The 24,571-nt window shown below is 37.3% G+C and overlaps 1 protein-coding gene and 1 long non-coding RNA gene across 2 annotated transcripts; both read right to left on the bottom strand.

Moving 5' to 3' along the window:
• Positions 1-5,522: 5,522 nt before the first annotated feature.
• On the bottom strand, positions 5,523-6,816 carry LOC141003414 (uncharacterized). The gene is made up of 5 exons (XR_012179715.1): positions 6,759-6,816; positions 6,601-6,660; positions 6,026-6,088; positions 5,718-5,783; positions 5,523-5,582 (listed from the first exon to the last, which is right to left on the bottom strand). It is a non-coding gene; the product is annotated as an uncharacterized lncRNA (long non-coding RNA).
• A 10,823-nt stretch (positions 6,817-17,639) lies between these two features.
• Positions 17,640-23,730, bottom strand: LOC141004113 (Fc receptor-like protein 4). The gene is made up of 10 exons (XM_073475608.1): positions 23,634-23,730; positions 20,947-21,222; positions 20,479-20,778; positions 19,952-20,221; positions 19,189-19,435; positions 18,743-18,837; positions 18,601-18,616; positions 18,432-18,505; positions 18,271-18,318; positions 17,640-17,719 (listed from the first exon to the last, which is right to left on the bottom strand). Exons 1-10 carry the CDS (start codon positions 23,728-23,730, stop codon positions 17,640-17,642), a joined length of 1,503 nt encoding a protein of 500 aa, XP_073331709.1.
• Positions 23,731-24,571: the final 841 nt, after the last annotated feature.

Below are 24,571 nucleotides of genomic sequence, written 5' to 3'. Positions count from 1 at the left end.
CTGTTGTTTGGTTTAGAAAAACAATAAAACAAGGAAATTACTGTCATGAACATGCCATCAAAAATGTTATTCATCATGTTATCATTTTTACATAACACAATGAAAACACTTATTGTTTCAATGAACTGATTAGTTGAACAGTTTTGACCCCACAAACAGCTGCAAGTACAGAAAACACAAGAAAACAGAGGAAAGTTGTTCACATCAAGATAAATATGTTTCAATACTAAACACATTTCTAGGGACCACTAGTAGTAAAAGGTTGATAGTACGTGTACTCAATATCTGAAATAACTAAAGAAGGCAATCAGTTTGTGAAATCTAATGTGAGCTTGCCAATATCTCTGGCAAATGGTCTTCAGTTCCCCTAGTGTCACATCTGTGAATGTGTTTCTTGATTTGCTCAAGTTTAATTTATTTGCAGCGTTTTCTTAAGTTGCAGTGCATTAAGCGCTCTGAGCCACCTGCAGCTTTGAGACAAAAGCTACTTGAAATTGAAGACAGTCAGTCAGTTTATTGATTGGTAAGTTGGAGGCAGATGAAATATTGACTTGTTTAGCAATTTAGCAATTTTTTGCATAGTTTGAATACTTCATGTAGCATTTACTGCAAAACCAAGAGAAAATCTCTATTGGATGAAGACAGTGCAATGCAGCTGAAAGCTCAGAAAAGCTAGTAAGTGGACATTTGATCTTTGATGGCTAATTTGTGACATTATTTAGGTTCTTGTTGCAGCATTTAAAACAATCATAATTTTTTTTCATTACTATGAGACAGCTTCTTGAAGCAAATCACCTCAGATTACAGTGTGTACTGAGCTGTGTGAGAGAGAAAATGTCAAAAAATGACAAACTAAGCCAGTCAAGGTTTAAAGTTTCAGGATCTGAAACGATTGAGTTTATGTTCATACATCCAACGAGCACAGTGCAAAACATGATTATATCAACATGGCTTATAAATAAGTAATACTGTTGCTGCTAAACTTGGTGATAGTAACAATAACTTTACTGAGCTGCTGGATACAGTTAACAGTGATTTTATTACTCATACATAGAGACTATAGAGTGATAAAGTTTAAAGACATACAGAAATTATGCCAAAGAGCATTGAAACTGATCTGGAGGTTTGTAGTTTTCAAAGACTTACAACTACTTTTATTATTTTGGTTTATAATTTGTCAGCCATCTGTTTGTGAAGCATTTGGCAACTTGTGACTGTTGCAGCTCCCAGAGGTAATACCAGGAAACACAGCATGAGGCAGCAAACACCATGTCACTGCACAAAGTGACTGAGTGAGTGACAGACTGTATGTGACTGTATCACACAACTACAAACAGTGTTGGGCCATAATAATAATAACAATAACAATAATAATAAGAAGAATTAAGTTCTTATTTTTACTTTACCACTGCTTCTCCTCTGTCCTCTTTTACTGTACCAGCCCTGCTCCCCTTTTTTCTTTGATCCTGACTGCAGTGAATGAATGTCGAGTCAAATGTTCAGAGAAGTTGTTGAGTGCTTTTTTAAGAAATTACTCATCTGGACTCTAGTTTTTGGAAGGCAAGTGTCTGTTGGACATTAGATACAAAACAAAACTGACATTCTGCACTTCCCCATGAATAGTGAAGTTTTTTCTTTTTTTTTCTTTTCTTTATGTATGACCTGTGAACAAGTGGACTCTTTTGCAGTAAAACTCACCATTTTTGTGACTTTTTTGTGTAATATTCTGTTATAATTTGGTATTAGGTTTAGATAAAGTTTTGTTCATTTGATCTTTCTAACAAAGCAGTTTGAGCAGCTTTGTCTACACAGCTTCAGTGAACCAAACTAAAGCAGCTTTACAGTCACTAAACTTATTCCAGTGTGAATGTGCACTGAGTAAAATGAAACATATATGGAAAAACACAACTGCAAAAACAAGTGATCAAGAGAGACACAGTAGGTGACATATAGGACAAACGTGATCAGTAAATATAGAAAAGATAACTAGTCACCTTCAGCATGTCCGTACAGGAGTGTATTCAGCACTAAAATAAAGATGAAAACTTCATTAGACCAGAATCAAATACAAAATCCACTTGGAGTTTCATCAGTGGCAACTATTGTTTATCAATCAACAGTATCACACATTTCTGTGATGATATTCTGCTACAGAGCTACAGAGGTGGGAAACACATTTAAAAACTCTTCAATATATAGAGGCCCAGTAAAATAAGCAATACATGTAACTCCACAGCTATATACATAATACCTTAGATCATATACTGTACATGTATTGTCCAGGTATGGACATAATCCTCCAATCTGAACCAAGCCAAATCAGCAACAAAGGTCCTGCCTACACAACTACTACACTGATATAAATATTGAACATCACATAGAAAGTCAGATGTACTCACAAAGTAACCCGATCACACCGAGCAGAGTGTGACCCATCTTCACATCCAGCACCGACACTGTCTGCTTCTGATCAAACTTCCTACTTTGTATTGATAAAACTGCAGCAGAAAGAAAAGAGAAGTTAAATTTCTTATAAATGTAAGAGCAGAGTTTTTCATCAACTTCCTCATCTGAGTGCAGTTCTGACTCTGTTCTTTCTTCCCTTTCACACAAAGCTCAAACAACTGAAGTGGCTTTGACCGCAGCATACTTTGACACGTCTAGCTTCCTGTCCACAGTGAATAAACTATTAGCTCATCTCCCTCACAAAGGTTTGTTCCTCATCCTTATTTCACATCCAAGAAACACAAGATCATTGGATTTAATCATATTACATCACAATAACATTTTATTGTTTGCTAATCTGTACATGTTATGCCGTCCAACAGTTCTTGCATCCACAGTACCTGTATTTCAATGAGGGTGTGTGTTGTGTGTATACACAGTGCAGTCAGAAAGTATTTAGGTACCTCAACCTTTATCACTTTTTGTTATGTTGCAGCCTTATGCTAAAATCAATTACATTCAGTTTTCCCTCATCAATCTACGCTCAGTAACTCATGATGTCAAAGCAGAAAGAAGTCAGGCCCCTTCTGGTCGACCTCATGGGACCTTATTACAGAAAGAAAATGTACAGTAGTGAATGGTGAGAGACAATTGAACAGAGGGGAGCTGTGAGAGAGGACTTTCTGCTCTCTTCATGCTCATGAGACTATTTCTGTTTTTCTCCAAGCTCAGTCACTTCCTGTGGTGAAGATATGACAACACCAACTTAAAGTGACGACATGGTTCCTGTTCCCTAAAAAATGTGAAATGAAAAAGTGGCATTAACAGTAATTATTGAACATACATGCATCAAATAGGATAATCATAAGGGAAAATCACATCAAACAAACAAAATACTAAAATAAACTGTAGCGTGTCTTAGTGTGAGAAGGAACACATAAAGCCAGTTCAGTATCAGTATGACTATTTTTCGACAATTTCACACATAATGACGTGATACTGAGATATCAAGAATTAGACAGTGTCATCATTCACACCTCAGAAGTGTTTTGTTCTCTTGTGGTAGAAGTTGAGTCGAGTAAAGCAGGGTGACATTTTCAGCTGCAAAAGAGTCAAAGAACATGAAACGTTCAAAACAAAGTTATTATTACTTAGAGAGGACTACAACTTTTTGAGAATGAGGCTCACAGGTAACCTTGACTTGGCATCCTGGGACTTAACTACAGCCGCCCTCGTCTCAGAGGTCAAAAGGAGCACATGCATTGTGTCGGTATCAGTTAGTGTGGTTTGGCACCCCCCTGTGGTGACCTGTGGAAACGCTTTTATTTCAGCTGCAGGTCTATCAAGTACAGTGACTGACTTACTCATCAACCTGATCATGTTAATACAAAATAAAGGTTAAGAAGTTTCACTGACCTGTCTCTGTATTAACTTAAATCACATATCCTTATCATTGCTACCTGGTAAACTCACACTGGTACACTGTATTACCATCCTTTAAGAAGAAGAAGAAGACTCCCTGTACAGCTCAGCGCTACACTGTCAGGACTTACTGTTATAGTCAACGAGGGCAGAACTTCAAAATAAAACAGGAAACAACAAAAACACAAACAAAACCATGACAGAAAATACAAATTAAAGCAACATTATGTAGAAAATTAGAATTTTGTGTGATTTGGCGCCCCCCACAGTTTCTGAGTGCAACAACACTGTCATGAATCTCAGGCCTGTAACAAACTGTCAGATGTAATGTAGGTGCTAACTACAAACAAAACTCATTACGTCATAACAATGTTATGTGTTGAAAACTTGTATGTTGAATAAACATGTATATGACGCTGTGATCCATCCCTCTCACTTAAGTTACATAGATGTCTTGAAGTTTCCGAATCTGAACCACCAGGATGTTTGGATGAAAAAGATAAAAACTTTAAGACATACTGACATTAAGGGACATGATCATTGCTACAGGGCTCTGTGGCAGTTTGGCTGTGCAGTCAAAAAGGGAATTAAAAACACAACTGACAGCTGACTGCTGGAAATAAACTGTTTATTGATGTATAAAATATTCACAAGATTTTAAAATACGATGAATATAAAATACTTTGAGGTGAAAAAATACACACAGTACCTCTCAGTTACCTTAAAAATGACATAAAAACATACATACTGTACATGCAATAGGAGATGTTGTTTGATAGCAGATTATTACTTCTATCAAAAGTAAGTGTTGACGTCTATCCTGGATCTAAGACTTAACAAACATGCTGACTCTAAAGCTGGTGCCCTGCTACACAAGCTCAAACATATTGTATCAAACTTACATTCAATGTTTCCTACAAACACTTAACAAAAACAACAGGTGACAACATAACTGTAAAAATGAAAAGTAATGATGAAGTGCGTAAATAAAACAGGGATTTTGCTTCAGTAGTCTTGTGCTAAAAGAGACAATAATAAAATCCATGTGAAGCCATTATTTTACATAATCTGCTAACAAATTAACTGTACAGAATACTGAGCATGTCTCATATTTCTATAGCAGTCTAATGAAATGCTGCCAACTGTAATACAAACTGTGTTCATTACCTTTAACCTCACATATAATCGTTACCTTTCCACCTTGCAGAGCCATCACTCACCTTATATATTGACATTATCTTTTGACCTTACATATTATTACACCTCAGAATGTGTGTGAGTTATGATGTGACCTGACGTGAACTTGTGTCAGTAACAATCTGACGTGGGGTGAGCAGTGACCTCGGCTAATTTAAGGAAACTGTGTTGGTACAGAATAAACATTGTGTTCTCAGGACACTCATCAGTTCACCGTAGGTACTGAGGTATTTTCAAGAGCATCTCATCTTCTGCTCTGAACCTCCCTTTGTGTCTTATTATCATAGTCTTCTATAAACTGTGACTTTCTCTGTAGCTCTTTGTCAGACTCACCCTGAACGCCCTGATGTGAAGAGCGCTGACCTTTCAGCTGAAATAGATTGACTCTGTTATTCTCTATTTTTCTATCTTAGTATTTTTACACAAAAGACAATCATTTGTTGATTCATCTTTTGTTTGTTAGAATTTTCACCACATCAACAATTTTCCTCTTCCTCCTCTCGTCTCTCCTTACAGACCTGGAAGAAAACCACATAACACAAAGGTATTGGGTTACTCAAGATGCTTTCTGACATGTTAATCTGGCTTTTATCCATTTAATCAGCTGTGGAAGATGTCATCACAGTATGGACATTATACGGCAGCATTATTACCGAGAGATGATCCCGCTTTGACTTCAGAATAAACAGTTTCATCAGTTGCTGCAGGAGCTGATTTTCCTATAAATGGAGATAAGACATGAACATTGTCAGTGTTAACGTCTCCACTGGAGTAGTTTACATTTTTACAGAATTCAGTTTTGTATAAAATAAAATAAATTGTTCTTAAGCAATGCAGATAATAAACAATACATTGCTTAAATGAGATATGAAGCATAAAAACAATAAGTAACAACAAACAGCTGAACCAAGACCAACATGTTGGATGATAACGGCTGCAGGTGGATGCAGACTTTACTGACCTTTCTTCTTCTTGCCTTTGTCTTTATTGTGGCTGAAGACTTGGGCATACAACAGATTGTCGTCTGAAACAGAGGGCAGATGTTAGGGTTTGTTTGCTCCACAGACGTACACACTACGGCCCTGTACGGCTGGATGGATGAACAGATGGATTGACAGGTAGAATAAAAATAAAATACATTTTGGCTCTTCTTGTGTTTATTTCATGACAATACAGCAGCGTCTGATGTTTAAATGAAAATCAAAATATTTCCAAATTAGTTCTCATCACAACACCAACACCTCAGCTGCTGTGTCTTTTGTTGTTTTGTTTATATATTTTAAACAAATTACAGAAAACATAAATTAACAATCACATTCTGTCCATGAAAAAGTCAAACTTAGAAAAAACCCCAAAGTGTGAAAGGCCAGAGAAATGTGTGAGATTTACAACTCTGGTGACACGTAGTGGTAGTTTTTAATACTTACCCAAGGTGACCAAGATTAACAACAAATAACAACAAATAATTACCTCCAGTAAAATGATATGCAACATTTCAAACCAGACTTTGAACATGACTGTTGTAACTGACTGTACCTGCAGCTCCTGTCCTCACATCAGAGTAAATTGATGTCTCCTCTGGTGTATGTTGCTTCCCTGTGAAGACAATCACATGAATCCATACAGAAAAAAAATAAATCAATACTTTTACACTAAAGATATTTCTATGTATTGCCTTTATTTAGAGAACTCACCCTTCTTCCTAATGTTTTTAAGTTCAAGTAAAGAATATGTGACGTCCTGGGATCCACCTGCAACTGAAATGTACATATTTAGTTGAAGGATTTTATATCGATCACTTGGGATCAGTTCTCTTAATTCATGCAGTGGTTGCATTTCTAACGTTCACTGCAGAACCTCAGTAGATTCAGAAACAGTACATGATCCAGAGTAGAACATATGGTACATCTAGACAGCAATGATGACACATGTGCTGCAGACACAGTGATGTAGATACTTGATGAAAAAGACACATTTCCAAGTAACTACATCATTAATAGTCACGTGTCATCAAAGGTGATATGTTCACAACACACACTGATAATAAGGAAATTGTGTAAAGCGATGCTAACACACCTCTCAGGCTGGAGGTAAAGCAATGCTTTGAGCTAAATGCTAACCAGCAGTTCAAGATGTTCTGGCTTCACTTTTGTCAACCATAAATCTTTTCCTTTAAACTTATGCACTTAATAAAAGGTGTAAACTGTACCATTTTCACTGTCTTAAGAGTGTTTGATTGATTCATACAGACAGATACATACAGAGCAGAGAAAACAAGCCACAGTCAGAGTCATCTTTACATATATATATATGTATGTATATATATATATATATATATATATGTCTTTTGTATATAAGATTATTTTTAATGCTTACCATGGAGAAGAGAGTTGTTTCTATTGCACTGGGCCTCATTCTGGTTGACCACATGATCTGTGTTGGAGCTGTCCGACTGGATTGGCCTAAAACATGAAGCAAATACAAAACATTTAATGAACAGGAACATTGAATGTCTTGCTGTTATGTTCAAAATGTGACAAACAGGTTCGCACTAACCTATTGAAGCATGTATCTGTAAAACAGATGAAGATTTGTTGTTACATGGTTTTGCATTGTAAGTTGTTGTACTGCTGTTCTATCTCATCAGACCAGAAATTGTCTGTGTATTTCAATTCAACATGAACACCAAACATCTAATAATAGAAGAAGAAGGTCTCACCCTTGGAAGGTCTGTAGCGACACAACAGGAGCAGAAGAAGAATAAGAACGATTCCACAAACCAGCCCAACAATCAACGGTACAGGAAATGAAGAGCTTTCAGGCCTGGACACTGCTGCAATAAATAACAAATAACAACTGTTAATCAACTTATATAGCACGTTTCTAAAACTAAATGTACAAAGTCCTTTAATAAATGAGACAGTTGTGTCACATTAAGCCATAGTAAAGACAAAAACACACAAAAAATACAAAGTTTCTTTCTCAGACAGAAACACAGTTTACATAAAGAAAATGGACTAATTGTTTTAATCCTACTCACCCTGAACTGACATCCAGCTCTGTGCTGACTCTTGTCCTGAGTGTTGACACTTGTAGAATCCTTCATCTGACTTTGACACTGCAGAGATATTTAACTCCCATCTGGTGTCACTTTGAATCAGTTTCTCATTGTGATAGAAAAACACAATGGATTCAAGTGTTCGCCATTTTAATTTGCAGCTCAGACTAACAGACTCTCCCTCAGTCACAGGACGGGCAGGACTCAGCAGGATAATATTTTTATCTGTTAAACAGTCAAAGAATACGAGGTTTCAGTCAGAGATCAGCTGGTCGAGGAACTTGAGAATAAGTGGATGTAGAGAGATGAGAAAAGATACATACTGGGTTTTTTTCTTTGACTTTTCTTACTGATTTAACGGTGTACTGTACTCCTCAACACACAATGGGATGTTTAAAATAATAAGTCAAAGAAAACAAAATATATGAAATCATACTCTGTATAGTGATGTTGACTGCGTTGCTGAACTCTCCTGATCCAGACTCACACCAGTACACTGCATCACTGCGCCTGTAGGTGTCTATGTTACATGTTGATCCAGTCATTGTCCCCCAGGTGGTGCAGTCTGACAGGTATCTGTTCTTAGTTAACCTCCTCACTCTCCACTCAGTAGAGTTTCCCTCACAGCTCAGTGAGACAGAGTCAGAGGTGAAGTGTTGAGCTCTGTCAGGACTCACTGTGAGAGACGCTGATGAGTGAAAATCTGAAAAACAACATGTGATAAGAGGTCAAACAGAGCACAGAGATCTTTAGATATGAAATGCCTCAATTCAAATAGTCTTTAGCTTTGTTTGGTTTTTATTGCAACAAAGTTCAGTATTTTGGTAAAATTATGATTTCTACTTTGACCTCTTGCTACAATTTTGAGTACATTTTAAATGATAGACAACCAAGTGACTACAGCTGCTGTAAGAAGAAGAGCTTAAAGGAATAGTTCACTCTAAAACAAAATTCAGTCATTATTGACTCACCCTCATGCTGATGAGAAGTCCGGTGTAGTTTTCTTATTCCTCAAAGTGCAGCTGGAGACCCACGGGGCTACCCTCCGGCAGCAATAATCCATATAACGAGCGTAAATAGAGCCCGAGAAAAAGGTCCATAAAACTACACAAAAACTTTGTAATATTCCTCCATACTGCTCGTCTGCTGCAATCCAAGTGTCCTGAAGTGGCGACATCCAGAGTTTACTCGAAACGACGTCATTTAGTACATTTTTCTATCCTAAACAGTCACTATGCTATATCTGCCTGGAGGCACGCGCCCTCGTGAACGCGAGTCTCCCTCACAGCGGTTTGCACTACGGAAGCCACGCCGGACAAGATGAACGAGACTCGCAAGAGATACATCCTGCTGTGAGTGTCAAAGTTTCAAATCACTCATGCAGGCAGATCCCTCGTGTTTGTGTGTCGCTCGGTCACTCATTGCAGTGGATGAGAAGTATGTAGGAATATCACAACGTTTTTGTGTGGTTTTATGGACCTTTTCCTCTCGGGCACAATTGACGCCCGTTATATGGATTATTGCTGCCGGAGGGTAGCCCCGTGGGTCTCCAGCTGCACTTTGAGGAATAAGAAACTACACCGGACTTCTCATCAGCATGAGGGTGAGTCGATAATGACTGAATTTTGTTCTAGAGTGAACTATTCCTTTAAGTATCCGGACTGAAAGTACTTTTTGCAAATGAGAATAAAGTTTTAGCCAAGATATCATATCAATGGAGCCCCTAAAGGGACATGGGGAAAAAAACAGTGCGGAGACTGCGCTGTCTCCAGTGTGCAGCGTGCGCCTGACAGCACAGTGTGTACGCTGCAGTGATTTCACACACAAACTACATGAAAACTAAAATCGTATTTGATGAAACATGAACAGTAGGCTATTCATTCTTAAATCTTTTTGATTTAATATTGGATTTCTGAAATGTTGAATTTTTGATTTATCAAAGCCTGTATATAAAGTCAGTGACAGCTCTCACAGAATCATTATACTTCACATCCTCATTGTGAGTCGTGATCATGATGCAGGCCGAGTTCACCTTAACTACACTTCAATGAATAAATAGTGTTCACGTATCAAACTTCCATTTTCAAACGATATCCCAGGCTGCCCAGTTTCATGTTCATGAGAAAGTATCTCGAGCGCACAAGAAACGTTTAAGTTTTTTTTTTTTTCCATGTCCCTTTAGGGGCTCCGTACATATCTCCCTTTTGTGTTTTATGTTAAAGAGTGAGGACAGAAGGAAACAAGTAAATTAAACCCAGTAAGGTGGAAAGCATAAAGTTTAGCTTGACGCTAGCAAGAGAGTCAAGATCATCAGACCACAGTAAATTAATTTTCTTTTTCTCAAGATACTGTTTGTTTATCATCATTTAGAAAAAAGATGAACAGAGCTGATATAACATCTGTTTCTTAAGAGAAGAGAAACAAACTGACCTGCAGACCAGACAAACTTAAATTCACTGTAATAAGTGTAAAACACTGGATCTCCTCTTCCAGCTCTGCACACATATCGTGCTGTTTGTGTCTGTCCATGAACAATGTAGGAATCCTGTTCAGTCCCACTGCTGTTGCCAGGTAGCAGCTCAATGCTGTAGTAGTTGTTTGATTGATCAGGAACAGCCTTATACCAGTAGAACCTCCATCCTGCAGATTGATCTTTAACGCTGCAGGTCAGAGTTACTGAGGCTCCAGCACTCAGCCATGATGGAAACACAGTGAGGACAGGCCGGGGTTCTGTTGGAAAATGAGTTTTCAGAATGAAAACATGTATTGATAGTGGATCAAATACATCCTGCACAATCAGTACATACTGAAGATTTACTTTGAAAATATATATGAAGCATAACAGATTTTTAATGAGCTGTATAATCTTCACTTTGAAAGAAATGTGATGTGACTTATTGTCTGATACTGTCAGTTTGATGGGATCACTGCCCTTACACCTGTAGTCTCCACTGTGGGATTCAGAAGCAAATCTTTTTGTGTTCATTTTGATTTGAAGGTGTTTCATTCTGTAATACTCTTTTTGACCACAAGAGGCTGAAGTGCACCACCATCATGTCCTGAATAAGATGAGAAGCATCCATGTTCCTCCAGGGGAGTTTTAATTTTTCTCTGCACTCTGAACACAAGATGCATCTATTACAGTATCTGTTAGCAGATTATGTAACATGACTGTCAGGTTTATTTTGGCGAGGAATATGTCATACTTGGCACTAATCAGCTGTTAGTGTCACAAGTGGAATACTGTGTATTATCAGCCTTCTCATCAATGGTTCTCTGCAGTTAACAGTGAGTCACAACCACAACTGAGAGGGAGACAAAGAAAGTACATATTTCTGGCACAGAAAACAAGTTGTTGTTGTATGTGATGATGACACAGCACTGACTGAGGAAATACTGATTTAAGATTTGTGTTGGCCGATATTTTTACAACTGAAAGGTGTTTATGGAATAATTATTACACTTCACTACATGAACAAACACGGAAGTGCAAGTACGTGAGTAACACTGCTGGTTTGAATGTTTAGAAAATGGCGCACTAGAAAAACAAAATTCTCACTGGCCCCTCAGGGCTTCTGTTAAAAATGACAAAAAGTTAAATCTACATCAAACATAATATGTTTAGCTTTATCAGTCAATAACCTTCCACAGGGTGCATTTAGTACAGACACTAGACTGTTTTGACCACAGCAATACAGAAGAACATTTTCATTATCCCTCTTTGTCAGTCTTGTGTCTAATGTCTAGTTTATCATGCAGGCTGGATTCTACAGGTGCACTTTTAATTTTGTTGTATGCCGAGTTAACAATGACAATTGATGCATTCTGATTCTGAAAATCAAAATTGACATTCTGCACTTCCCCATGAATTGTGAGGTATTTTGTTTGTTTTTTTGCTTTATGTATGACCTGTAAACAAGTGGACTTCTGCAGTAAGCTCAACTGAGTGGCATTCTGGTGACTTTTTTGTGTAATATTCTGTTTATTTCATATTAGATTTAATATTTCCATTTCTAACAAAGCAGTTTGAACAGCTTTTTCTACACAGCTTCACTGAACCAAACTAAAGTAGCTTTACAGTAACTAAACTTATTCCAGTGTCAAGTCAGTGGTATCTTGCAGAGCTACACTTTCCAAGTAGCTTCCCTTAACAATTGAGCACTAATCCAGTCATTTCACAATGTGCACTGAGTAAAATGAAACATATATGGAAAAACACAACTGCAAAAACAAGTGATCAAGAGAGATACAGTAGGTGACATATAGGACAAACATGATCAGTAAATATAGAAAAGATAACTAGTCACCTTCAGCATGTCCGTACAGGAGTGTATTCAGCACTAAAATAAAGATGAAAACTTCATTAGACCAGAATCAAATACAAAATCCAGCTGGAGTTTCATCAGTGGCAACTATTGTTTATCAATCAACAGTATCACACATGTCTGTGATGATATCCTGCTACAGAGCTACAGAGGTGGGAAACACATTTAAAAACTCTTCAATATATAGAGGCCCAGTAAAATAAGCAATAAATGTAACTCCACAGCTATATACATAACACCTTAGATCATATACTGTACATGTATTGTCCAGGTATGGACATAATCCTCCAATCTGAACCAAGCCAAATCAGCAACAAAGGTCCTGCCTACACAACTACTACACTGATATAAATACTGAACATCACATAGAAGGTCAGATGTACTCACAGAGTAACCCGATCACACCGAGCAGAGTGTGACCCATCTTCACATCCAGCACCGACACTGTCGCTCTTCTTCTGATCAAACTTCCTACTTTGTATTGATAAAACTGCAGCAGAAAGAAAATAGAAGTTTAATTTCTTATAAATGTGGGAGCAGAGTTTATCATCAACTTCTTCTTCTGAGTGCAGTTCTCACTCTGTTCTTTCTTCTCTTTCACACAACGCTCAAACAACTGCAGTGGCTTTGACCGCAGCATACTTTGAAATGTTTATGCTTCCTGTCCACTGTGAATAAACTATTAGCTCATCTCTCTTGCAAAGGTTTGTTCCTCATCCTTATTTCACATCCAAGAAACACAAGATCATTGAATTTTATCATATTGCATCACAGTAGCATTTTATTGTTAGCTAATCTGTACATGTTATGCCGTCCAACAGTTCTTGCATCCACAGTACCTGTATTTCAATGAGGGTGTGTGTTGTGTGTATACACAGTGCAGTCAGAAAGTATTTAGGTACCTCCACCTTTATCACATTTTGTTATGATGCAGCCTCATGCTAAAATCAATTACATTCAGTTTTCCCTCATCAATCTACACTCAGTAACTCATGATGTCAAAGCAGAAAGAAGTCAGGCCCCTTCTGGTCGATCTCATGGGACCTTATTACAGAAAAAAAATGTACAGTAGTTAATGATGAGAGACAAATTTAATTTCTGATCCAGGTTGAGTTGTGCTGCATTCAAAATAACTAATAACTATTCTTCTCACTGATGGTCTTGTTTGCTTATGTAGGTCATATAGAGCCATCATTATTAAATTGAGACTGTTTCATAATCAGTTAAATGTTACTTGTAGTATGTTTGAAGTTTTTTAAAACTTATGTTTGTCTCTACATAAAGTAGACCTATGTTATGCCACCATCTTTTAAATTTAAGGGTTTTTCCATGACTGTACTTAATATTTTCTCATGGTGCATCAGATTTGAAACTTGATATTGGTCCACTTAATTGTTTTTGTAAACTGGCACCATCAGAACCAACTAAATCACCTCACTGTTGCTAAAACATGATAAAACCTGTAAAGTCAGAGCCAGAGTACTAGTGATGGAACAGAGGGGAGCTGTGAGAGTGGGCACAGCTTTCTGCTCTCTTCATGCTCACTTCTCTTCATGAGAACTGTTTCTGTTTTTCTCTGAGCTCTGTCACTTCCTGTGGGTGAAGTGGTTGCAAAACCACCTTAAAGTGAGACCATGTAAAGATTCTGTGCTGGGGGGATGAAACACTCTCCTCTACAGTACTGCCTTTAAATTGTGTGACCATGTACTAACATTTTATTGCAGGTATATTTGTGCATTTTATGCAGTTAATGCTGACAGTTGTGCGCCCACATTTTGTTGTGGGCCTGTGTTATGTGTACACTATTTCACCCATACAGTTTTGTTTCAAATACTACATCAGCAAATACTCACCAGAGTAAAACAGCTGTTTCTTCAGAATACAGACAAAGTGGTGTTTTATTCAGTTAAAGAATTAAATTTGACAAATTAGAAAAGATTATCAGTCAGGTGTCTTCAGATATTAATCTAAAAAGGCCAAGTATTATATTAGCTATCAATGTTTTGCAACTTTGAGCCTGTGAGCTGCAGCCTTATAAGATGGAGTAAAGATATCTGTAAACTGAGATGCCTTTGTTTTTACCTCATGTTACTACAATGAATCCAGATATCAAAGAGGATAATCATGAGGGAAAATCACATCAAACAAACAAAATACTGAAATAAACTGAAGCATGTCTTAGTGTGAGAAGGAACACAGAAAGCCAGTTCTCATCAGCATGACTGAAATATGTTTCCAGTTTCATTTTAACACATAAGGATGTTATGGTGAAATACCAAGAACTCGACAGGGTCGTTATTCACACCTCAGAAGTGTTTTTTCTCTTGTGGTAGAAGTTGAGTCGAGTAAAGCAGGGTGACATTTTCAGCTGCAAAAGAGTCAAAGAACATGAAAAGTTTAAAGTCAGAGAAGTTGACAAAGTTATTATTACTTAGAGAGGACTACAACTTTTTGAGAATGAGGCTCACAGGTAACCTTGACTTGGCATCCTGGGACTTAACTCCAGCCGCCCTCGTCTCAGAGGTCAAAAGGAGCACATGCATTGTGTCGGTATCAGTTAGTGTGGTTTGGCACCCCCCTGTGGTGACCTGTGGAAAAAGCTTTTATTTCAACTGCACAGTGACTGAGGTCTATCAAGTACAGTGACTGACTTACTCATCAACCTGATCATGTTAATATAAAATAAAGTTTAAGAAGTTTCATTGACCTGTCTCTGTATTAACTTAAATCACACATCCTTATCATTGCTACCTGGTAAACTCACACTGGTACACTGTATTACCATCCTTTACGAAGAAGAAGACTCCCTGTACAGCTCAGTGCTACACCGTCAGGACTTACTGTTATAGTCAATGAGGGCAGAACTTCAAAATAAAACAGGAAACAACAAAAACACAAACAAAACCATGACAGAAAATACAAATTAAAGCAACATTATGTAGAAAATTAGAATTTTGTGTGATTTGGCGCCCCCCCCCCCCCCAGGTTCTGAGTGCAACAACACTGTCATGAATCTCAGACCTGTAACAAACCTGTACATAGATGTCTTGAAGTTTCCAAATCTGAACCACCAGGATGTTTGGATGAAAAAGATAAAAACTTTAAGACACACTGACATTAAGGGACATGATCATTGCTACAGCGCTCTGTGGCAGTTTGGCTGTGCAGTCAAAAAAGGAATTAAAAACACAACTGACAGCTGACTGCTGGAAACAAACTGTTTATTGATGTATAAAATATTCACAAGATTTTAAAATACGATGAATATAAAATACTTTGAGGTGAAAAAATACACACAGTACCTCTCAGTTGCCTTAAAAATGACATAAAAACATACATACTGTACATGCAATAGGAGATGTTGTTTGATAGCAGATTATTACTTCTATCAAAAGTAAGTGTTGACGTCTATCCTGGATCTAACACTTAACAAACATGCTGACTCTAAAGCTGGTGCCCTGCTACACAAGCTCAAACATATTGTATCAAACTTACATTCAATGTTTCCTACAAACACTTAACAAAAACAACAGGTGACAACAGAACTATAAAAATGAAAAGTAATGATGAAGTGCGTAAATAAAACAGGGATTTTGCTTCAGTAGTCTTGTGCTAAAAGAGACAATAATAAAATCCATGTGAAGCCATTATTTTACATAATCTGCTAACAAATTAACTGTACAGAATACTGAGCATGTCTCATATTTCTATAGCAGTCTAATGAAATGCTGCCAACTGTAATACAAACTGTGTTCATTACCTTTAACCTCACATATAATCGTTACCTTTCCACCTTGCAGAGCCATCACTCACCTTACATATTGACATTGTCTTCTGACCTTACATATTATTACACCTCAGAATATGTGTGAGTTATGATGTGACCTGACGTGAACTTGTGTCAGTAACAATCTGACGTGGGGTGAGCAGTGACCTCGGCTAATTTAAGGGAACTGTGTTGGTACAGAATAAACATTGTGTTCTCAGGACACTCATCAGTTCACCGTAGGTACTGAGGTGTTTTCAAGAGCATCTCATCTTCTGCTCTGAACCTCCCTTTGTGTCTTATTATCATAGTCTTCTATAAACTGTGACTTTCTCTGTAGCTCTTTGTCAGACTCACCCAGAACGCCCTGATGTGAAGAGCGCTGACCTTTCAGCTGAAATAGATTGACTCTGTTATTCTCTATTTTTCTATCTTACTATTTTAACACAAAAGACAATCATTTGTTGATTCATCTTTTGTTTGTTCACTTCTCTAGAAGGGCAGCATTATTACCGAGAGATGATCCCGCTCTGACTTCAGAATAAACAGTTTCATCAGTTGCTGCAGGAGCTGATTTTCCTATAAATGGAGATAAGACATGAACATTGTCAGTGTTAACGTCTCCACTGGAGTAGTTTACATTTTTACAGAATAAGTTATGTATAAAATAAAATAAATTGTTCTTAAGCAATGCAGATAATAAACAATACATCACTTAAAAGAAATATGAGTCATAAAAACAATAAGTAACAACAAACAGCTGAACCAAGACCAACATGTTGGATGATAACGACTGCAGGTGGATGCAGACTTTACTGACCTTTCTTCTTCTTGCCTTTGTCTTTATTGTGGCTGAAGACTTGGGCATACAACAGATTGTCGTCTGAAACAGAGGGCAGATGTTAGGGTTTGTTTGCTCCACAGACGTACACACTACGGCCCTGTACGGCTGGATGGATGAACAGATGAATTGACAGGTAGAATAAAAATAAAATACATTCTGGATCTTCTTGTGTTTATTTCATGACAATTCAGCAGCTTCTAGTGTTTAAATGAAAATCAAAATATTTCCAAATGAGTTCTCATCACAACACCAACACCAAAGTGTGAAAGGCCAGAGTAATGTGTGAGATTTACAACTCTGGTGACACCTAGTGGTAGTTTTTAATACTTACCCAAGGAGACAAAGATTAACAACAAATAACAACAAATAATTACCTCCAGTAAAATGATATGCAACATTTCAAACCAAACTTTGAACATGACTGTTGTAACTGACTGTACCTGCAGCTCCTGTCCTCACATCAGAGTAAATTGATGTCTCCTCTGGTGTATGTTGCTTCCCTGTGAAGACAATCACATGAATCCATACAGAAAAAAAATAAATCAAAACTTTTTACAATAAAGATAATTCTATTTATTGCCTTTATTTAGAGAACTCACCCTTCTTGCCAATGTTTTTAAGTATAATTGAAGAATATGTGACGTCCTGGGATCCACCTGCAACTGAAATGTGCATATTTAGTTACAGGATTTTATATCGATCACTTGGGATCAGTTCTCTTAATTCATGCAGTGGTTGCATTTCTAACGTTCACTGCAGAACCTCAATAGATTCAGAAACAGTACATGATCCAGAGTAGAACATATGGTACATCTACACAGCAATGATGACACACGTGCAGCAGACACAGTGATGTAGATACGTGATGAAAAAGACACATTTTCAAAGTAACTACATCATTAATAGTCACGTGTCATCAAAGGTGATATTTTCATGATGCACACTGATAATAAGGAAATTGTGTAAATTGATGCTAACACACCTCTCAGGCTGGAGGTAAAGCAATGCTTTGAGCTAAATGCTAACCAGCAGTTCAAGATGTTCTGGCTTCACTTTTGGGGAGCTGTCATGTCGCCCATCTTTATATACAGTCAATGATCCTGACTAATCTGAAATAATGAAAGTGATCTCACTGCTGTCAACCATAAATCTTTTCACTTAAATTTAACAGAGTGTTTCTGCAATGCATGTTAATAAAAGATATAAACTGTACCATTTTCAGTGTCTTCAGAGTGTTTGACTGATTCATACAGACAGACACCTACAGAGCAGAGAAAACAAGCCACAGTCAGTCATCTTTTTAATTGTATGATACTAAAGAAAAGGCATATATACTGTATATCTTATGTAAATAAGATTATTTTCTATGTTTACCATGTTGAGAAGAGGAGTATTCATTGCACTGAGCCTCATTCTGATCTGTGTTGGAGCTCTCAAACTGGATTGGCCTAAAAAATAAAGACAACACAAAACATTTAATAAACAGGAACATTGAATGTCTTGCTGTTATGTTCAAAATGTGACAAAACAGTTTTGCACCAACCTATTGAAGCATGTATCTGTAAAACAGATGAAGATTTGTTGTTACATGGTTTTGTATTGTAAGTTGTTGTACTGCTGTTCTATCTCATCAGACCAGAATATGTCAACACCAAACATCTAATAATAGAAGAAGAAGGTCTCACCCTTGGAAGGTCTGTAGCGATACAACAGGAGCAGAAGAAGAACAAGAACAAGTCCACAAACCAGCCCAACAATCAACAGTACAGGAAATGAAGAGCTTTCAGGCCTGGACACTGCTGGAATAAATAACAAATAACAACTGTTAATAAACTTATATAGCACGTTTCTAAAACTGAATTTACAAAGTGATTTAATTAATATCAGAGTTGTTGTTCAGAGGTATAAATACACATGAACAGACACAATGAAGATCCCTGTTTCAATGCCACACATGTTGTGATACACTGACAGATTCACACTGTATTCTGACATGTTTGTATATATTGTACTATCAGGGGAAGTTATCTGAAATGAATGCTGCTTTAAACTCAGTTAAGTATTCAAAGTTTCTTTGTCAGACAGAAACACAGTTCACATAACGAAAATGGAATAATTGTTTTAATCCTACTCACCCTGAACTGACATCCAGCTCTGTGCTGACTCTTGTCTCCAGTATTGACACTTGTAGAATCCTTCATCTGACTTTGACACTGCAGAGATATTTAACTCCCATCTGGTGTCACTTTGAATCAGTTTCTCATTGTGATAGAAAAACACAATGGAGTCAAATGTTTGTTTTCTTAATTTGCAGCTCAGACTAACAGACTCTCCCTCAGTCACAGGACGGGCAGGACTCAGCAGGATCATGTTTTTATCTGTTAAACAGTCAAAGAATATGAGGTTTCAGTCAGAGATCAGCTGGTCGAGGAACCTGAGAATGAGTGGATGTAGAGAGATGAGAAAAGATACATACTGGGTTTTTTTCTTTGACTTTTCTCATTGATTTAACAGTGATCATAAAATCTGACGTTGTATCTTCATACACCTTGTGTGTCTTACTGTTCAAGAACCCTTTCAGTTGGCTGAATCTGCAACCTCACAGCTAAATGTCACTAAATCCTTCACACTGGACTTTAAATGGTGATCATGGACCTAAAACCTGAAGAACAGATCAGCCACAAATCTATATTCTATATTTATACATGGTTAAAATCACAGTGTGATTAAATACTTAACTATGTTTATTAAGTGAAAACAATTAATTACTAGAGAGATCATGAAGCAGAGTGTTGGGCAAAACTCGTAACATGTCAGTGTCCTGTACTCCTCAACACACAATGGGATGTTTGAAATAACAAGTAAAAGAAAAAGAAAATATAATTAAATCATACTCTGTATAGTGATGTTGACTGCGTTGCTGAACTCTCCTGATCCAGACTCACACCAGAACACTGCATCACTGAGCCAGAAAGTTTTTATGTTGCATGTAGATCCAGTCATTGTCCTCCAGGTGGAGCAGTCTGACAGGTATCTGTCCTCAGTTGATAACCTCTTCAGTCTCCACTTAGTAGAGTTTCCCTCACAGCTCAGTGAGACAGAGTCAGAGGTGAAGTGTTGAGCTCTGTCAGGACTCACTGTGAGAGACGCTGATGAGTGAAAATCTGAAAAACAACATGTGATAAGTGGTCAGACAGAGCACAGAGATCTTTAGATATGAAATGCCTCAATTCAAATTGTCATTAGCTTTGTAAGGTGGAAAGCATGAAGTTTAGCTTGACGTAGTGAGAGAGACAAGATCATCAGACCACAATAAATTATTTAAATTTTTTTCAAGATACTGTATGTTTATCATCATTTAGAAAAAAGATGAACAGAGCTGATATAACATCTGTTTCTTAAGAGATAGAAACAAACTGACCTGTAGACCAGACGAACTTAGGTTCACTGTAATGAGTGTAAGACACTGGATCTCCTCTTCCAGCTCTGCACATATATCCTGCTGTGTGTGTCTGTCCATGAACAATGTAGGAATCCTGTTCAGTCCCTCTGCTGCTGCCAGGTAGCAGCTCAATGCTGTAGTAGTTGTTTGATTGAACAGGAACAGTCTTATACCAGTAGAACCTCCATCCTGCAGATTGATCTTTAACACTGCAGTTCAGAGTCACTGAGGCTCCAGCACTCAGCCATGATGGAGACACAGTGAGGACAGGCCGGGGTTCTGTTGGAAAATGATTTTTCAGAATGAAAACATGTATTGATAGTGGATCAAATACATTCTGCACAATCAGTACATACTGAGGATTTACTTTAAAAATATATATGAGCCAAAACAGCCTTTTAATGAGCTGTATAATCTTCACTTTGAAAGAAATGTGATGTGACTTACTGTCTGATACTGTCAGTTTGAAGGGATCACTCCAATCTGTTGAAGACTTTTCACTTTTCTTTCTGCCCTTACACCTGTAGTCTCCACTGTGGGATTCAGTAGCAAATCTAATACTGTGTTCATTTTGATTTGAAGGTTTTTCTGAGCTGGTTGTTTTCCATTCATAGTCCCACTCAGTGTCTCCTCCATCTTTGATCTCACATCTGAGAGTGATCCTCTCTCCTCTGTATATTTCAGACCAGTTTGGCTGCAGAGTCACAACAGCCTTGTTTGGATCTGTTAAAGTTTAAGAATTCACAGTAAGGAAACAAAAATGTACAGAAGCCCTGAGGGGCAAGTGAAACATTTTTTTTATATGGTGTGAGTTGTAAAATGTAGTTTTCTTTTCATGTTTGAGTAGGAGTGAAAACATCTTTCAGGATGGAATTTTTTTTTTCTGTGTCTGTGAAAAGAGGAAATTAAGGCTCATTTTTCGAAGTATTTCTTTTTGTAATACTCATTTTGACCACAAGAGGCTGAAGTGCACCACTACTCATGTCCTGAATAAGATGAAAGTCATCCATGTTCCTCCAGGGGAGTTTTAATTTCTCTCTGCACTCTGAACACAAGATGCTTCTATTACAGTACATGTTAGCAGGTTATGTAACATGACTGTCAGGTTTCTTTTGATGAGGAATATATCATACTTGGCACTAATCAGCTGTTAGTGTCACAGGTGCAATACTGTGTATTATCAGCCTTCTCATCAATGGTTCTCTACAGTGAACAGTGAGTCACAGCCACAACTGAGAGGAAGAAAGTGCATAATTCTGGCACAGAAAACAAGTTGTATGTGTCTGAGATGGAGGTTGGAAAGCACGTATTAATTGCTCCATTCACGTTGTCCTTCAGCAGTGAGTGGACAGAGAAAGTCCATGTATCCATCAGCATTATGCAGAAGTGTCACCACAGTATTTCTGTTCACAGCGATCACACTTCATGTGTCCAAATTATACACGACAACCAGTGGTGTCCCTCAGCCTGAGATATCATTTGAAAATGGAAGTTTGATAATGACAAAAATGTAAAAATGACAAAAAGTTTCATCAACATCAAACATAATATGTTTAGCTTTATCAGTCAATAACCTTCCACAGGATGCATTTAGTACAGACACTAGACTGTTTTGACCACAGCAACATGGAAGAACATCTTCATTATCCCTCTTTGTTAGTCTTGTTGCTAATGTCTAGTTTATCATGCAGGCTGGATTCTACATTTAAAAAAAAACAAAAAAAAACTGTTTGGTAAAAGGCCTTTATGAACACATCAACACCTTTATAACATTAGGATTTAAAGTTTGTTCTGCTTAAAATCTGGTTAAAATAAAAACATGTAGTGATTTTGGCATTAATAACATTAATGTTTAACTCCCAGCACAACATGCAGATTGTGTGTTTTCTCAGCCACCTTCACTTCCTCTTGTTCACAACTACAGTATTAGCAGCAGTACTGTGTAAACTTTTTCTTATGAACAATCTCCTGATTCCAGATATTGATTAATTAAACTGAACAGCATAAAGGAAGCATCCTCAACTCTTTGTTTCTGTTAACAAATTGAAGGAGTTCAAACCAGTAGCCCATTCTTGACCTGATGAAGGATATTTAAACATTTTTGTCAGTAAAGTGAGAGGTACTGTGCTAACATGACTAACAATCACTTTCCCTTCACACTGTGGACATTGTTTAAGAACATAAAGACTGTAGGTTGTTTATTTCATTAGAAAATACTAAACTCACCAGTTTCCTCAATGATGACTGCATTACTATCAGGTGAGATGACATCTGGTTCCCTTCTCCATCCTCTGCAGGTGTATGTGCCTCCTTGTGAGATAACTCTGTTTGATTCAGAAACATTTTCAGTCTGAAGAGGAGTTTTATCAGAAGAGTCTGACGTCTGTCTGAACCACTGATATTTGAAGCCAGCAGGATCCTCCACAGCACATGTCAGTGTCACTCTGTCCCCCAGTGGTATGACTGTCCTGTCTGCTGTCAGTGTGACTGTACGTCTGCCTGCTGTTTGGTTTAGAAAAACAATAACACAAGGAAATTACTGTCATGGACATGCCATTAAAAATGTGTTTACATTTTAACATAACACAATGAAAACACTTATTGTTTCAATGAACTGATTAGTTGAACAGTTTTGACCCCACAAACAGCTGCAAGTACAGAAAACACAAGAAAACAGAGAAAAGTTGTTCACATCAAGATAAATATGTTTCAATACCAAACACATTTCTAGGGACCACTAGTAGTAAAAGGCTGATAGTACGTGTACCCAATATCTGAAATAACTCAATCAGGCAATCAGCCTCTCAGCCACCAGGATTCTTGTGACAAGAGCTGCTTGACATTGAGGACTGTCAGGCTGTTTATTGATCGGTTAGTTGAAGGCAGATGAAAGCTTAACTTGTTGTTCAGCACTTGATAGTATTTTAAGAGAATCGTGAATACTTCATGTAGAATCTACTGCAAGAAGAAAGAAAACTCAACTGGATGAAGACAGTGAAATGCAACTGAAAGCTTAGAAAAGCTAATAAGTGAATGTTTGATTTTTAGAGAGTTTGTGACCTGTTCTTTGGATTCTTGGTGCAGCACTGAAAACAATAATAATGTTTGTTCATCACAGTGAGACAGCTTCTTACCTTTCACTCTCAGCTCTCTTTCTGCAGATTCTGTCCCATCATCAAACTTACACTTGTACCAGCCCACATCTGACACTGACAGATGATAAATGGTCATTTCTTCTTTTCTAAATGACAGATTCGTTCTGTCTTGAACAGGTGATCCATCTTTGTAAAAGGTAGCTGTCATCATGTTACTTGAAGTACGATGCTTACAGCGCAGAATCACCAAGTCTCCTTCAAACAAAGTGAATTCAGGAATTTCGAGGGTTGCACCATCACCTATGTAACAGAGGTAGAGAGATGATTTTTCAATAAGCTCAATCAAAACAATGTATGATTTATCTGACAACATAATTTTTTTTTAGCAGTTATATTACATCAATACTAAATATGTTTTTGATTATTTTACTCAGACATAGAGACTATAGAGTGATAAAGTTTAAAGACATACAGAAATTATGCCAAAGAGCATTGAAACTGCTCTGGAAGTTTGTAGTTTTCAAAGACTTACGACTACTTTGATTATTTAAGACACTTTAGTTTGGTTTATAACTTGTCACCAGCCCCGCTCCCCTTTTTCTTTGATCCTGACTGCAGTGAAGGAATGTCGAGTCAAATGGTCAGAGAAGTTGTTAGAAATGACTCATCTGGACTCTAGTTTTTGGAAGGCAAGTGTCTGTTGGACATTAGATACAAAACAAAACTGACATTCTGCACTTCACTATGAATAGTGAGGTTTATTATTTTTGTTCTTTTCTTTATGTATGACCTGTGAACAAGTGGACTTTTTTGCAGTAAAACTCAAAATTTTTGTGACTTTTTGTATAATATTTGTCATAGGTGTCATGGTTCTGTGTCTGTTTGTTTCTGTTTCCTGTTTTACTTTGAAGTTTCACCCTTGTGTGTCTCATCTTGCTTTACTTCTTGCCCTAACCCACACACTCAGGTAACAGAGG

The sequence above is a fragment of the Pagrus major genome, chromosome 10 (genome assembly GCF_040436345.1).
Source record: "Pagrus major chromosome 10, Pma_NU_1.0".
Lineage (NCBI taxonomy): Eukaryota > Metazoa > Chordata > Actinopteri > Spariformes > Sparidae > Pagrus > Pagrus major.
Note: the sequence above shows the minus strand (reverse complement) of the source record. Positions and strands in the feature narration are given on the sequence as shown.